Source organism: Acipenser ruthenus, chromosome 10 (genome assembly GCF_902713425.1).
Source record: "Acipenser ruthenus chromosome 10, fAciRut3.2 maternal haplotype, whole genome shotgun sequence".
Classification (NCBI taxonomy): Eukaryota; Metazoa; Chordata; class Actinopteri; order Acipenseriformes; family Acipenseridae; genus Acipenser; species Acipenser ruthenus.
Genome location: NC_081198.1, coordinates 4,224,594 through 4,240,102, shown reverse-complemented (window position 1 = coordinate 4,240,102; position 15,509 = coordinate 4,224,594). Strand labels below are relative to the sequence as shown.

General features: G+C 36.5%; 1 protein-coding gene across 4 annotated transcripts; it reads right to left on the bottom strand.

Moving 5' to 3' along the window:
- Positions 1-2,439: 2,439 nt before the first annotated feature.
- LOC117411551 (endophilin-B1) lies at positions 2,440-15,201 on the bottom strand. Of its 4 annotated transcripts, none has more exons than XM_034019195.3 (11): positions 14,912-15,201; positions 13,416-13,557; positions 10,750-10,878; positions 10,300-10,433; positions 9,699-9,791; positions 7,292-7,378; positions 5,566-5,589; positions 4,932-5,021; positions 4,450-4,550; positions 3,582-3,807; positions 2,440-3,316 (listed from the first exon to the last, which is right to left on the bottom strand). In XM_034019195.3, exons 1-11 carry the CDS (start codon positions 14,972-14,974, stop codon positions 3,209-3,211), a joined length of 1,197 nt encoding a protein of 398 aa, XP_033875086.2. In that variant the 5' UTR covers positions 14,975-15,201; the 3' UTR covers positions 2,440-3,208. The 4 variants fall into 4 exon arrangements, with proteins under 4 accessions (XP_033875086.2, XP_033875093.2, XP_058887531.1 ...); XM_034019202.3 differs by having other exon boundaries at positions 7,340-7,378; positions 14,912-15,200; XM_059031548.1 differs by lacking the exon at positions 7,292-7,378 and having other exon boundaries at positions 14,912-15,200.
- Between the last annotated feature and the right edge of the window lie 308 nt (positions 15,202-15,509).

Below are 15,509 nucleotides of genomic sequence, written 5' to 3'. Positions count from 1 at the left end.
AAATTATATACAGTATTTGCAAAAACAAATCTTGCTTTAAGTTTAGGAAGGTTGTTAAAAATGTTCATTAACAATACATAGTTCAGCTTTTCACTGAAAATGTGAAATTTGTTTTCTCATTTATTGGACACGTTTTCCTAGAAGCAACAGTATTGGATTTTGTTACACTTCTCCGTGAAGAGAGTATGATCTGGTAATCATCGCCTCAGTCTACAAAACCTAATGCAAGAGACAGCCTTTGGACTGTATTGTAAAGAGCACTGGTTATTGTAGTTTGATCCTTGCATACTCTACCAAAGTAATCAATAGTAAATGGTGAAAAGTATAGTGCAGTTACCACATAAAGAAGACCACATGATATTTTACAAGCCTCTACATGTACAACACATTTTATGGCATGTTCATCTTAGCCCTGCTCAGGTGCCACGCCCCAAAACCTGTTCGCGCTGAGGACCATTCTTCATGAGCCTTGCAAAAAATCTGGAAACCGAGCTTGGTGTGCATTCTTTTGCAAACACTGTCTACCCTTTTTGCAAGCGGGTTTATTAAAGTGATTGTAGCTGACAAAACAGTTCCAAAGAAATTCTCTGTTCACCGGTTAACACCCCTAATATAGATTTTTGCACATGCACTAAAAATATTTTATTACACTTTAAAACCACTGAAACATAGATAAGTGTTGTAAAGACTGAAGCTCCTCATTGGAAACATTTATCTAAACTATGGTCTACACAGTCATTAGAAATAAAGAAGGAAGCAAAATCTGATAGTAAACAATGACAATCAATTAAGTATACCCTGCTTCAGTATCCCTATTACTACTGTAGGATGCGTAGCTATCACAAGACAGCAGCATTAAGAGTATACTGGGGCCCTCTGGTGTTCCATGAACAAATATCAGAAGCACAGCAATTGCTGGTTAAACTGAACTCCCCCTTCAATTACAACTGCATACCAGAGGCTCCATGTTGATGGAGAAACACACTACAAAACTACATTTAAGAACTTAAATGGAAGACACTGCCCTTGGTGCTCGTAATATCTACTTGGAAACATTGTCTCATTGTAGCTCCTCTCAACTGTGTACGTTTCAAATACTACAAATAGCATAATACAATTTATTAATTATCTACGGTATTAAATGGCCTGCCAGTGAAAAACATGGTTAGGTTATAGTTAGCACTTAATACATTGGATCACAATGACTTTGAAAGTCTTGTTTTTGACCTTCCATAATAATGTCATTCTCTCTTCACTTAATTTCCAGTTTGCGTTTTTTTGATTCATTCTATTCTCCCCTAGGGCAATGTTACAACTCCTTAGTCCAAGAACTATGCACTGTGGCTTCATGTTTGTTTGTTTTTCCTGTTATGTATTGTTTTTCTTTCAAAAGTGGAGTCCTCCTGGGTCTTCTTCCATGGAGCCCACTTTCGCTCAAAAAGCGACGGATGGTGCAATCAGAAACTGACGTACCTTCACCTTGGAGTTCAGCTTGTTTCTCTTTGGCAGTTATCCTTGGTTCTTTTTCTACCATTCGCACTATCCTCCTGTTCAATCTGGGGTCGATTTTCCTCTTGCGGCCGCGCCCAGGGAGGTTGGCTACAGTTCCATGGACCTTCAACTTCTTAATAATATTTGCAACTGTTGTCACAGGAACATCAAGCTGCTTGGAGATGGTCTTGTAGCCTTTACCTTTACCATGCTTGTCTATTATTTTCTTTCTGATCTCCTTTGCTCTCTCTGGTCCATGTTCAGTGTGGTGCACACAATGATACCAAACAGCACAGTGACTACTTTTCTCCATTTAAATAGGCTGAATGACTGATTACAAGATTGGAGACATGTGTGATACTAATTAAAGAAACTAATTAGTTTGAAATATCACTATAATCCAATTATTTATTATCTTTTCTAAGGGGTACCAACAAATGTGTCCAGGCCATTTTAGAATATCTTTGTAGAATAAGCAATAATTCATCTCTTTTCACAGCTTCTTTGCTTTATTCTATGACATACCAAAGGCATGCAAGTATACATGATAAAATAGCTTTTAATTTCATCACTTTTCAGGAGGAATGAAGCATTATTTCAATGAGCTGTAAGGGTACCAACAAATTTGAGCACGTCTGTATATAACGAACTGGGAGGGGTCTACAGAAACAAAACATAAGGACAAATCAGCAAGACTGATGAGTCATTAATTATAATATAAAATCAGATACAATAGAGATATAACATATAGTCTTCCACTTGCACCTATCCAGGGTTTGCAACATCACCATGTCATGATACTAAATACATTCAATACACTCAGTAATTGTCGAAGAATAGAATGGATTGTAATAATGGTTGAAATATGCAATAAGGAGGCTCTGGAGCTCTCCATTAACCCAGATTATATAATGTATATACACACATATTCACACCATGGTCAACAAATACAAAAAAAGAAACATGTTTATTCACGTAAGAAAAAAAAAAATGGGATGTGTTGCTTTCAGTGTGTCCTCCAATACATCTACAGAATTGCATAGTTTAGGGTGCTGGTCTCTCAATGTCAACTGGTCTTGTACATTAACTGTCACGAAAAACAAATCATGTGCCTGAATATTTAAGCACATGTCAAACATTCTCCCATTTTTAAGCCTGAAACTTATTTAATTAGCTATAAACTGCATAGTTTGGCATCTAAATGTAAAAAAATGTAGCTGTTGGATATTTTAAACTTCACATTTCAATAGGCTGAACTAGGAGATCATAATTATAACTTCAATACTATACAAAAAAGGACAAGCATTTTACCTAAACATCCCTTCAAGATATTTTCTAGATAAAACCAGTTTGGAAAACAGGTTTCTATAGCAATACAAAAAAACTGTTACTTGGCAAATTACATTTATTTTAAGCACTACAGTACACAAAGACTGATGTTTGCAGTTAGTGAAACGTTCAGTAGACAACAAAATTATGAAAGTCTTGTTGGTACATGAATATTCAAAGCTCGCAGATCTTTCTCAATTGAGTCTGATATTTATCATGCAACTGTCTGCCATGAAACTGGTGGTCAGTTCTGCTGGCCGCTAAGACAATAATAAGACATTTAAGTGTGGAAGACATTTAAAATTGCTTCATAAAAAGTTAATTGCATATAAATATGAAATGGCAGCTGTAATAACATCTATTTTTCTCTCTCTTGGCACGCACAGGCTTAGTTTAGCAGCTCCAGGTAGGTAATAGGCACTCTTCCTTTCTGGCTTCCCCTTTCACCCATTAGCCAATCAGTATCCATTCCGGGAACACTATACACGGTAATGACCTGGAAACAACAACAAAAGTTTTAGTACACTTTTAGTAAACAACCCCATATCTTTTAAAAAAAAAAATGTAAGACTGTTAAAACACTCACATTTTTTACCAAGCTTAAAGTGTAACGTTATATGTCATGAAAATTAATTTAACCCACTTTTGTTCTGGATCATTTTTGCAATTCAATTCTGTTTGTGCCACTGCTAATATTTGACCACATGGTTGCTATACTGTAGATATTACTTGTGTCTCAAAATAATTAAGTGATTACCCACCTCATCTGCCAGTAGAGACAACTCACTGCTGTCCGCGGCATCATAATCATAGAGCACTCTGGCCTTTCTGGAGCCACTCGACGCCCTCAGCTCGCTGAAGCCTGAAGTGACAATGGAATTGGCTGGAGTGGGCAGCGAAGAAGAAACAGGAATGGAGGGGTCAGAGGTGCTCTGCGCAGAGCTGGAGGAGTTCTGGTTGTTGTTGGAAGTAAGTGTGGTTGGAAAGCTGCGGAAACAAATGCCAGTAGAAATGTGTGACGTGGTTACTCAGATACTGTAACCACAGTATTGACCTTGAATGCTAGAATGACAGTGAACTGTGCGGTACCAAAAATCTACCGGGGACCACATTTCTAAACAAAAAATGATAAAATGTGCACAATTATTTAATTCTTATGCTGTATTAAATGCCAACAAACATTTGTTATCTTTAACACGTGTGTTGTTTGGTTCTTTTTAACACCATAATTAATGTAATCCTAGGTTCAGGGACTTTTATCGGTATGCTTTTTTTGGAATAAAATGCTAATTAATAAAACTAAATCTTTCTGGTTATAAGAATTTGTTGAGTATTTCTTCTCATTAAAACCACATTGTCCTTGGTTGAAGAAATCTTTTATTCTACATATTTAAACCACAGCATTTAAATATATACCCAAAGAATGAGCAACTCCCATCTATACTGAATGACAAATTAAGACAAGTTTACTGAAATGCTCAAAAATGACATATTCAAGAGACCATACCCCCTAGAGTCAGACTGCAACATATATATTGTACTGGACTTGGTGCAATATGGTATATGGAACTTTCAAAATACGGAATGAACTGAAATCAGCAGATGGAATAAGGGTTGCTGTTTTGCTACCTTCCAAGTTGCTTCTGGAGGTCCACCATGTACTGGTAACATTGTGCATAATAAGTTGTCTGTGCTTCTACAAAGTCATTCAGACAGCGGAGATGGTGTGCCTGCAACACAGAAAAATAAAAGCAAACCAGCAGGTCAATGTCAATACAAATCTAAAAAGCTAAGAATGCTAAGTGCATTTTTAAACAAAAATTGTGACGTGTATTATATAAATACAGACAGATCGGCAAATCCAAATATCCACAGATTCTGATGCTCACAACTTGAAGTGCTTCTCCAGATATATAGGTATCTATACCTTGGTATGGAAACCTCTCAAATGTGGTATACATACAGCTGACTTCACTATAGCCCGGTTGACAGGAAAATGCATCCCATGAGGAGGATAGCAAAAAAATAAAATCAATTGGCAAATCTATCACAGCAATTAGCAAAAAATAACAAATCTTTGTTTTCATTTCTTCAGCAATGCAAACACTTACATGCGTGCTGCCGATTCCTTCAAGCAGAAGTCTGGTGATCTCTCCCTGCCGATCAAACTCGCTCTGTGCTATTCTAACCTCCTGCTCAGCCTGTTAACAAAATAATTTCAGATTAGTGACACTGCAAATATATAAAACTGCAGCCAACTCACACACAGTAAAGTCAACTGCAATGTAACCCAGGTGTAGATACACATAATCCGATAAGTTTTTTGGCAACTATTACTTAATACAGTGCTGTATGTAAAGTCTGCATGATACAGGTTTCAGTATTTCTACTCCTGTAAATGTAAGACAAAAATGAGATTTCAATGAATAAATCTGCATTTGAAAAAGTATAGTGTAATCCTTTTATTATAAACCACCAAACTTGTACACGTGCAACCAAAACTGACACAATATTTTTCTAAATTTCGTTTTTAAGCAATATCCTAGAACAAGTATATCGGTGAGCAGTGGCCTTTCTAAAAGGTCAAGTCTTCCTCCAATAGAAATTTGCCTTCGCCATTATACCTTGCAAGATAAAACTTGCCACATTCTCAGCTGCACCTGACAACTGTGTTTATGGAGGTGTCACAATCCACATAAATCTTAAGTAACAAGAAGTCTTGCATCTTGCAAAGAATCTACTTACTTGTGTCACTTCCTCGGTCCAAAGCTGGCAAGCATTTAAAACAATGACATCATATTTAGAATGAAAGATGTGGACAATAGAAAAGTGTGCAAAGTAATTTGTATCAGGTAGAACACAGCACACACACTCAGTGTCTTATAGATCACTAAGAAGGACACTTGTCAGATTAATATTGCTATAGCTACTGGAGACTCAAGGCTAAGCCCAAAGAGGAAGGGAGTAACTTAAGTAACAAATGTACACAGGCATTTACATCGAAGGTTATTACTTTACACGGTATGCTTCAGTGGCCTTTCAATCTCCTTGTGACTTTAAAAAATAACAGCTTTGTCCTTTAGAGTGTCTGGGTGGCTTGCTAAACTCCCTGCATTAATTGAACGACCATGCAAAATAAAAAGGATGCATTACAAAACTCTTGAAGTGAAATGTAGTACAAATCCAATTCAGTCACAGCAACCCACATTGTCCTCTTGGGACTGTGTGCCACATTAATAAACATCCTCAGTTTTGGTATATTCTGCAAATTTAGGAGACTATGATAAAAAATAAAAAATAAATCTATTTGATCTAGGCAAGTTCTTTCTAAAAGTTTTTTTTTTCCTACAATCATGACTTTACCAGTTTCTAATGTGGGTTGTTGTCCAGAATGAGCCATGGATGTTGCAAGGCCAGTAAAATGCATCAAACGTACAATATTTTATCATTTGGATGATGAGCAAAATAGGAGATCCACCCACCCTTCATCTATTGTATCTCAGTTACCTAACACATGGTATGTGTAATCTCACAGACTACAAACTGTTCAAACACAGACATCTATCAACTACAACAATAAAGTGTGAAGATACCTCCTCTTGCTTTCATTTTTAACAGCATATTAAAAGGGAAAATGAAGTCGTAGGGCCTGGTATTCTGACGTTGGCGAGTGGATTCTGAGTAACTGTACTTACTCTTATCAATGGCTTTTGGGTCATTCCAGCTCACATGCTCACTTGGGTCAATTAAGGTTTTTTTGGTTGAAAGACCTTCATAGAAGCTTTAAAATGAAACTAACATTATTTATCTAGGTTTCCTGACATGGTGAAAAGTCATCAAAATGATCATGTGTGGCATGATTACACTCTCTTCTTTCACATACAGACAGCACCTATCTCTCCATCACATGTGCTTTACATATCATCAACCACAAATCAAAGAAACGCCTCCCCAGAATGTGGTCCACTTGGGCTGGAATGATCCTTTGATTTAAATCAAATGTTAAATGTTCTGTTTTGCTCAATGAAGCTGTGTTGTTTACGGAAATATGCAAATCTGTGGAGTATCTTTTTTGTTGTTCCGGAGCTTTATAATAACCACAGATCTGCTCAACATAAGTTACCAAGCTTTGAAAATCAGGCCCTTAGTACCCTCAATATAAATCAGATTACATTTGTAGTGTAGTTAAAATGCAATTGTGAATTCTTTAAGCTGCAAAAACAGTAGGATGTGTATATACTGCAGTATTCTCTCATTAACTTTAATTAAACATATATATCATAAACCACCTTGACAAGCTTTTGCAAGTATACATTAAAAGGTACATGCAAGTTCTCAATAACTACCACATTCTGACTTGACTTCATAAAGATTTGCATCCCCAGGCTCTGTTCAGCAACAACCCCTCAGCTGTGACAGCAAGAGAAAGTATGAAAGTGGAATAGTAAGGCACCGAAGACGGCCAACAAACCTTCAGCCACTTTACATGCAGGAAGTTGAGCATGTAAGAGAAATTTACCATAGGGTTATCGCCCTCGAGTGGAGAAGAGTTTAAATGCTGAAGCGTACAGAGAACACAAAGAGAAGACTTGAAGACAGAACTCTGCAGGTACAGTAGACAAATTCAATCAAGGCTGTACTCGTGATAGTCTGTTCAACCTTTAATGAACCAAGAAATGAACAGTCCATTCAAAATACTCGATACAGTGCATATCATAACCACGTTTTATCAGAATTGGATATGCTGTAAGATACAGTAACACAAAGAAACCAGTGCACTTCTTTGACAAACGTCTTCAAATTTAAAGTTTGCCCAAATATTATACTGTTTGAGTATTACTACAATTTTCTCTCTCTCCCTCTCTCTTTCTCTATGTACACACACACACACACACACACACACACACTGAGCATCAAAATAAACTTCACTTATATTTAGGGCTTCTGTTTTGGGGTTTTAGTAATTGTATTTTTCGGTGCTTATTTTTAGCTATTTGAGTTTTTGTTTTTGATATACTGTATGGAATTAAGTGTTTTCGATTACTTTCCAAAATGCTTGAGCGTTTTTTTTTTGTGTGTCAAAATATGTATAGTAACTCGACAGTACTTGCACACTTAAGTTGTACCTTATTTCATTTGCTGTCTTCCACAACGAAATCCCTATGGTCACGGGCACATTCTTCTGGGGTTTTTGTGCGTAAGCATTTTTGTATATTTCGCCACAATTTTGTTTTAAATCCCCCGTCTCTTCACTGTAATACAGCTTTAAATCCCGCTAACAAGCCTCCATCCTGATTGTAATCTTGTTTTAAATCTTACAAGTCGAATGTAGGAATGTGCTGTCACTCAGTAGTTGGGGCGGGTTTAAAGTATTCAGAACAAATCAATGACAGATGCAAGTCAGGAAGGCGGGACATTGCCCAGCAGCACTGGAAAATGTATTTATTATTATTATTGTAGTAGGTTTTATTTTTTTAATGAAATAAAGGGTAAAGTCAACGTGAATTGATTAACTATTTCCAGAGTTTTTCCGGTGTTTTCCAGTGTTTATTGGCTATCCACCGGTTTCATTATTTTTGTAGAGGATATTTTATCGGGTTTTATCGGTTAAAAGCGAAAATCAGAAGCCCTACTTATATTTGAGCATCAAAAGAAACATATCACTTATATTTGAGCATCAAAAGAAACTTACCACTTATATTTGAGCATCAAAAGAAACTTACCACTTATATTTGGATAAAATTCACTAGATGTGATCGAAAAATGACTCTGTTTTAGATGCTTCAGTCATAGTCACTGAAGCGTGTCATGGTCAAGGATGAATGATCAAGTGAAAAGAAACCAAAAACATTTTGTCAGTGTCCACCATTTATATACCTTATTTTTTTTCAAAAATAAATGTGTGTTATAATAGTTATAAGTTTCTTTTGATGCTCGAGATATATATATATATATAGTACATAAAGACAGATGGATAGGCTCCACCTTACATCCCTAAATATAACTTGTGCTAAAGAATCTCATAACCAAGTTTCATCAGAATTGAATAAAATAATTTCTGGAAATAGAGAGATCTTCAGCACAAGGGAAGAAACAAAAACCACCTGAAAGCAGAACGGCTGCAAGCCCAGGCGAGTCACAACAGGGTTGTCTTGCTTGGAGCTTAAAAATAAGTCTAATGAGGGAGGTTGGTAAACACCAAGGTCATATTACCAGTGTTACGTTGAAGCTTTTACATAGAAGCAGTCAGCGAAAGCCAACTCAAACAAAGCATCTATGCTTCTGCTATTAAAGTAAAAATGTCAATAAAATAAAATGAAGTAGGATCGTTGTAGAGTAAAAGCAGTTTTGTGTGGGAACGCTATCTAATGGTCCCACAATATCTGCTGAATAAGCTAGGGCACAGTGTGTCTTTGTGTTGCTATGCTATAAAAGGAAACCAGTTTAAGCAGTAAATAAAGTAAAAGTTTGGAGAGACACAGCAGAAATTTGCAAGTCAAAAATAGTGAGTGGCTAAACAATTTAGGCTTCATTGGCTCAATTAATTTACATTTACAATATTATTTGCTTATCAGTGCCAAAGATAAAATGTACCCCTTCAAGTGCTCTTCGTATATACTGCATTTGCATGCACAGCAAGGAAGGGAAAATGCTTCAATTGCTTAGCAGTTTGAGGCAATCCAGGTTTTTTTTTTTCATAGCTGATCTAATGACTATGGTTTATCTACATTGCCTAAGGTGTGACAAATGGAGTGCCCAGTCAATTTGGAATGGACTAGACTGTTGCAATGGGAGTCTTATTTTATTATACAGTATATCTCATGATCGTTGAGACAATAGCCACTATTTGGACTGTCTCGTTTATACGTCCTACTCACTGCTGCTCTAGCCTCTGCTGCTCGAGCTTTCTTCAGTCTCGTTTTCGCAGCATCCAGATCGAGTCTCTTGTTCTGCAACAACTTGCGTTCTTTCTGGAAAGATGGAAACCAATAGAGGGGCGAGTTATTAAACATGCAGCATTTCATCCATTAAAAAAGGACCCTTTTGGGTAAACAGTACACTGTATCATTCATAACTCAATTAGAATAATAGGGAACTGCTGTTTAAGCTGTGTCACAAAATGTTTTTTTTTTTTTTTTATTGTTGTGTATTACCAATATCTCAAAGCATTAGGTCTTTATAATGTGAAAACTAAAAAAGGCACATGACCAATACAATACACTGTTTTATTGTTCAAGAAGAAACAGTCTAACTTTCTGTGCAAGCAGTCCTTCTATTTTGTTTCCTGTTAAAAAGAAGTAAAGAATGCTGGGTAGAGCTGCAGCTTTTCGCAGACAGCAGTGAAAGCGAATGTGTGGTGCCAGAGCTGTACCAAGACAAATCAAAAAGCATCAATAAACCTTATCGAACACTGTACATATTTCAGCCCACTAACTTTGCCAGACACAGCTAAAACAGGAAGAAAGCCTTTTAACTTACTGAAATTGTTTTGAAATCTCCTTCCAGGAAGTTTCTAAAAGGCGTTAGGAAGTTAATGGCCGAGCTTTGTATGAACTCTCTTTCAGCAATTCCAATCTGCTTCTGTGTTTCACCACACTTTGTGAGAGCATTTCCTGTAAAAAAATAAATAAAATAATAAATAAATTATTTTTAAAAAAGTAGCTCATGTACACGGTACAACAAAATAACTAAACAGTTTTCCTGTTCTTCCCTGGTTATCATTATTATTATTATTATTATTATTATTATTTATTTATTACTTTCTTAAGCGCACAAACACCCCAAATCAATATGAAGATTAAGATTTTAAGTTGAAATCATTTGTTTTACAGACAGCACTCAACCTTTAACAATAATAAAAAAAAAATGCTTTTTTTGAGTTACCCCAAAACCTACAATTCTAGTTCTAATGGACACTACTGTACCTACCATATGCAGTTCCTGGTCCAAACTCATTTCCAGAATCTATCATATACTCCCCCAACTGTTCATTATTGTTCATTCGAGTAGGAGCTTTTTTTTCCAGTTTCTCGTACAGAAATTCTTCTATTCGGACATCTGCAAATTAAAACAGCAAAACCCAATTAAAGAGAAGGGTCACAAGACTTCACAAGAAATCTGGTACCAAATAAAAGTTATTGAATAGTTTTTTTTGTCCCCCTACTGCTGCAGTTTCTGTGCAATTATTATTGTTATTATTATTTTGTTTTATAAAACCATAAAACATTTTTCAGGCAACTTATGACACTAAACCCAAGACAAAATGGAGGATGCATTTAAAAAATAGGAGGTGCTAAAACATTTTTACAACAACAAAAGGTTGTTCCAATACTTCACATTACTTAATAAACATGTTTCAGGAATTTGCCTGCTGCAAGTCAATAAGCAATCGTCTACTGATGAGGTCAGGTAAACAAATATTTCTGCTTTTGCCTTCATCACAGTAAAATGTTGACTATCAGCTTGCTGTACCTTGTATAAATTGCTCTCAGACCCAAGTCCATAAAAGTATTCTTTCTTATCTGAACAAATTCATCTGTACTTGCCATTATATTCATACCAATGTTTTGGATACTTGCTGGGAGAGACAGTGGCAGCGGTGAATTCACCAGCTGTTGCATGTCAATGGCTGTCCCTTTGACAGGAGCTACATGTGCTGACCAGGTCCCTCAGTGACCTAGAGATACCTCAGTGTCTCTAGTTCCCACCCAGAGAGGATTAAGCATTTCAAAAAGTCACAGAACTGCCTGAAGTCACCGTTTCACAACATAACAAGCTTTTCTGTAACTTCTAATCAGAAAAGAATGCACATCTACATTATAAACTTGAAATGCAGGCTTAGACAGTATTGAACAGACCGTTACCAGAAACCCATCTGCATTCTCCTATTTCTTTACACTTCTGACCTCCTTCTACTGTTGTATTTTGTTGGTCAGGTCATTATCTTTTCTGGCTGACGTCATGACCTCCCTGATATTAAATGCTACTTATGATTCATGTATGTGGATTGTGTTAGACCAACAGCCTAGCATTAAAAACTGTCTACATGTATATGCAATAAAAAGTAGGTAAATCAAGTATGTATAGCAAGAGTACATGTATTTGCAGAATGAACATGTACAGTCAGCGTGATCAAGATGTACGGTCGACTACACAACTGATCAAAAGCATGGCATGACACCAGTCCTGTAAGCAGTCAGTTTCAACACTTCTGAACTCCTGCCGTTACTTCCTTTCTAGAGGAAGGCACACAGTGTTAGTTACTACCAAGTGTTTGTTTGTTCTTCCCTTTCACACCTACTGAGCTGTCACAGCTGAGTTACAGCTTGGGAACAGTGGCAACCACATGGTGTACCCTCTACACTGTCTGGGAAATGAGCGAAAACCATCATCCGCTGAAATTGTAGTGCAATGAGTAGCGCAATTTAAAAAGTCTGATTGCACATAAAAGCATACAGTAAACTTTAACCCTGTAATGCCCATGTCTGTATCACATGAGACAATGCTTAGCCACCCCTCTGTATTATTTTAGATTTTAAATCCAGCTTCACAAGCGAGAATTATTTATATGCAGTACATTATATGTTGCTGAACATGGAGGGGGGGGGGTGGAGGATTACAAAACGGAAACAGGGTTAATTGTATTTAAAGCCACTGTTGAAGAGTAAACAGAAAACATTTGGACAAGTTTTTAATAAAACTCCTGGGGGGAAAAAAACAACAAAAAAACACTAAAATCACCACTCTCCAAGTAGTTGCTGACCAGGAAGATTTACTGGGAAGTCAAAAATGTAAGATTGTGAAAACACTGATTTTCTATAGGACTTTTTTTTTTACTACAAAACATAGAACTTTTCATCAGCCCACTAGACAATGCCATACATCAGCCATATGATTGCCACAAGTTGAACGATACTACAGGCATCTGAACACTACTCAGAGGGAAGCTGCCAAATGTCTGAATCAGATCAATTGATCAAATTCTGCGGCTGTCCATTCATATACTCAGCTCCCTATGAAACAGAAAGGTCCTGTTTGAAGCACCACAAAGATGTGCTGTGATGTCACAGACTTTAATCTCATTACTATTCCAGATAATACTGTCCAAGACAACTGACAATAACAGTCCACAGAAAATAAATAAAATAAGACTGGAATAGACCACACACCCCCACCAAAAAAAAAAAAAAGCAAGGATGTTTCAATACTATTTTACTTGCTAGATGACTTATGTACAGTATAAAATGTATAGAATTGTACATGCCTACTGTATTTAATCTACAGTAGTATGTACTGTACTAGACCCCTTTTTTATATAAAGTATTATTCTTGCCATAGAATGGGCTTCTATCAAACCTGCACATGTGAGATGAAAACAGTTTTTGTCTTATTTTCATTACCTTGACCTGCTATAAGATGGTTTATGCTACACTAAAGTGAATAGATCGCACTGTATTACTGCAAAAGTAACGTCTACCGGAGGACAGCAACAGATTTCAGTTCTTTAAACTACATGTTCCTCCTTGGCAAAGGCAGAATTAAGACATTTATCTTCAGTTAGGTCATGTACTGGTTTGTAATAAATAAAACTTTACTTGGGTTTGGCTGCAACAGAATTTCTGTCTGCTTCATTATTTTCTCTGTCCAGTGTCTTGTGCATTCAGCTTTGGCTAGAAGATTCTCCAGATGGGCATCTAGTTCAGTCTTCTCAGCCTGGCCAAGCTTCTCTTCTGTAAACTGGTGTAATAATGGGAAAAGGCGTTATTATGGAGCATTGTGTTACATACAGACACTGTAGCAGCTGAAACAGGTATTCTTGAACCAGTTTCAACATGACCCATACAGTATTTAAAATAGTATGAATCATTGTTTCCACATTAACACTCAGACAAACACAATAAAAACATTAAAAACTCCCTTTCAGTTTTATCATCATAAGTAACTGCTATAAACGTATTATTAGTGGGCAGCAGTGTGGAGTAGTGGTTAGGGCTCTGGACTCTTGACCGGAGGGTTGTGGGTTCAATCCCCAGTGGGGGACACTGCTGTTGTACCCTTGAGCAAGGTACTTTACCTAGATTGCTCCAGTGCTCCAGTAAAAACCCAACTGTATAAATGGGTAATTGTATGTAAAAATAATGTGATATCTGTATAATGTGAAATAATGTGATATCTTGTAACAATTGTAAGTCGCCTTGGATAAGGGCGTCTGCTAAGAAATAAATAATAATAGTATTATTATTATTATTATTATTATTATTATTATTAAATTAACAAAACATTTCCAAATAGACATGACAGTAGGGTAGTTGCACAGTTTGTTCACCGTGCCCTGGCTATGCACTCAAATGCTGCAAGACAATTTCCTGAATTGTATACCTGTAGTTTCCGGAAAACACTGACGTAACACCCTGTGGTATCACTTATACTTTACATAGACTTGTATGTTGCAAACTGAGCGGATGTGTAACATTCTTGTGAAATACGTTTATACCCATAAGAACACTTTTAGTTTGAGGTTTACACCTACAACCAAAATTCAGTAGCTAAATTATCTTCGTTCAAAAATAGTTAATGTTCTTTTAAACCAACTCCGTGTTCCCTTTAGTTGTAGACGGATTTAATATCAAATGTATTTTGTTAAAAATAATCAGAAGACTTTTCTTCAGAATAAACCTCGTGTTATCTTATCGTTATGGGTTTAAAAAAAAACAAGACATTTTTTATACTGAAAGTTAAAGTACTGGCTGTATTATTGTAGATTTCAAATAAATGAGTAGCCTACTATGATCGTTCCCCCCCACTTTTAAATAAACAGAATGCTAACCTAAAATAATAAAAAAAAGAAAAAATGAAAATACTGTTGAACCAACGCCCTGGTGCCCGTTTCCTAATGAATTACATCCCATGACACACACTAGTTGAAATAGCACAGGCCAGCAGCATCGGCGTTTCTTGACAAAGCGATGTCCCAGAAACTCGGATCAAGACCCGTAATAATAAGACGGGCGTTTAGGAGTAACTTAGTTTCAAACTTTTGTAAAAACAAAAATAAACAAACATGCTACTTCGAAATAAACAAATGATTTACCTGCACTGCTCGGCTTAGGAAAGTGCCGGCGTCAGCTGCTAATCTTTTGACGTTGAAATCCATGATGTTATTAATTATTTTATTTTATTTTACTACTAAAACGAATCCATAAGTCAATGGCAGCGATCATGGGGATACGGACGTGTCATTCGACGAGTTGTTTTATTTTTCTTGAGTCGTATGGACGAAGCGCCACAGTCCACACGGAAAGATTCCTAGTCTAAGCTTGGGTGTAGTCCCTCCTACCGCCCTGTCTGATCATTACGGCGAGTGATAGTTTGTTGCACAATTGTACAAACGGGAGGAAGAGGAGGGACTGTACTTTCTGACACTGGAAGTGTTTTTATATTGTTATTAGTACACACAGGCAAATAGAGTTTGTATGTTGTTGTATATATAGTATTGCAGTTCCGTTGCCACGAATGCAGCAACGCCAGAGTTTTAGGTGACTATCACTAAAGAGTACGGTATAACACTCGGTTTTGATAGGATAGTTCGTTTGTTTGTTGCATTTATTTACAGTTTTACTATAGTTATGTTTTGTTTGTTTGTTTGTTTGTTTTGTACTGCAAAAAAGTGTGGTTTATAGAGTTTGGAG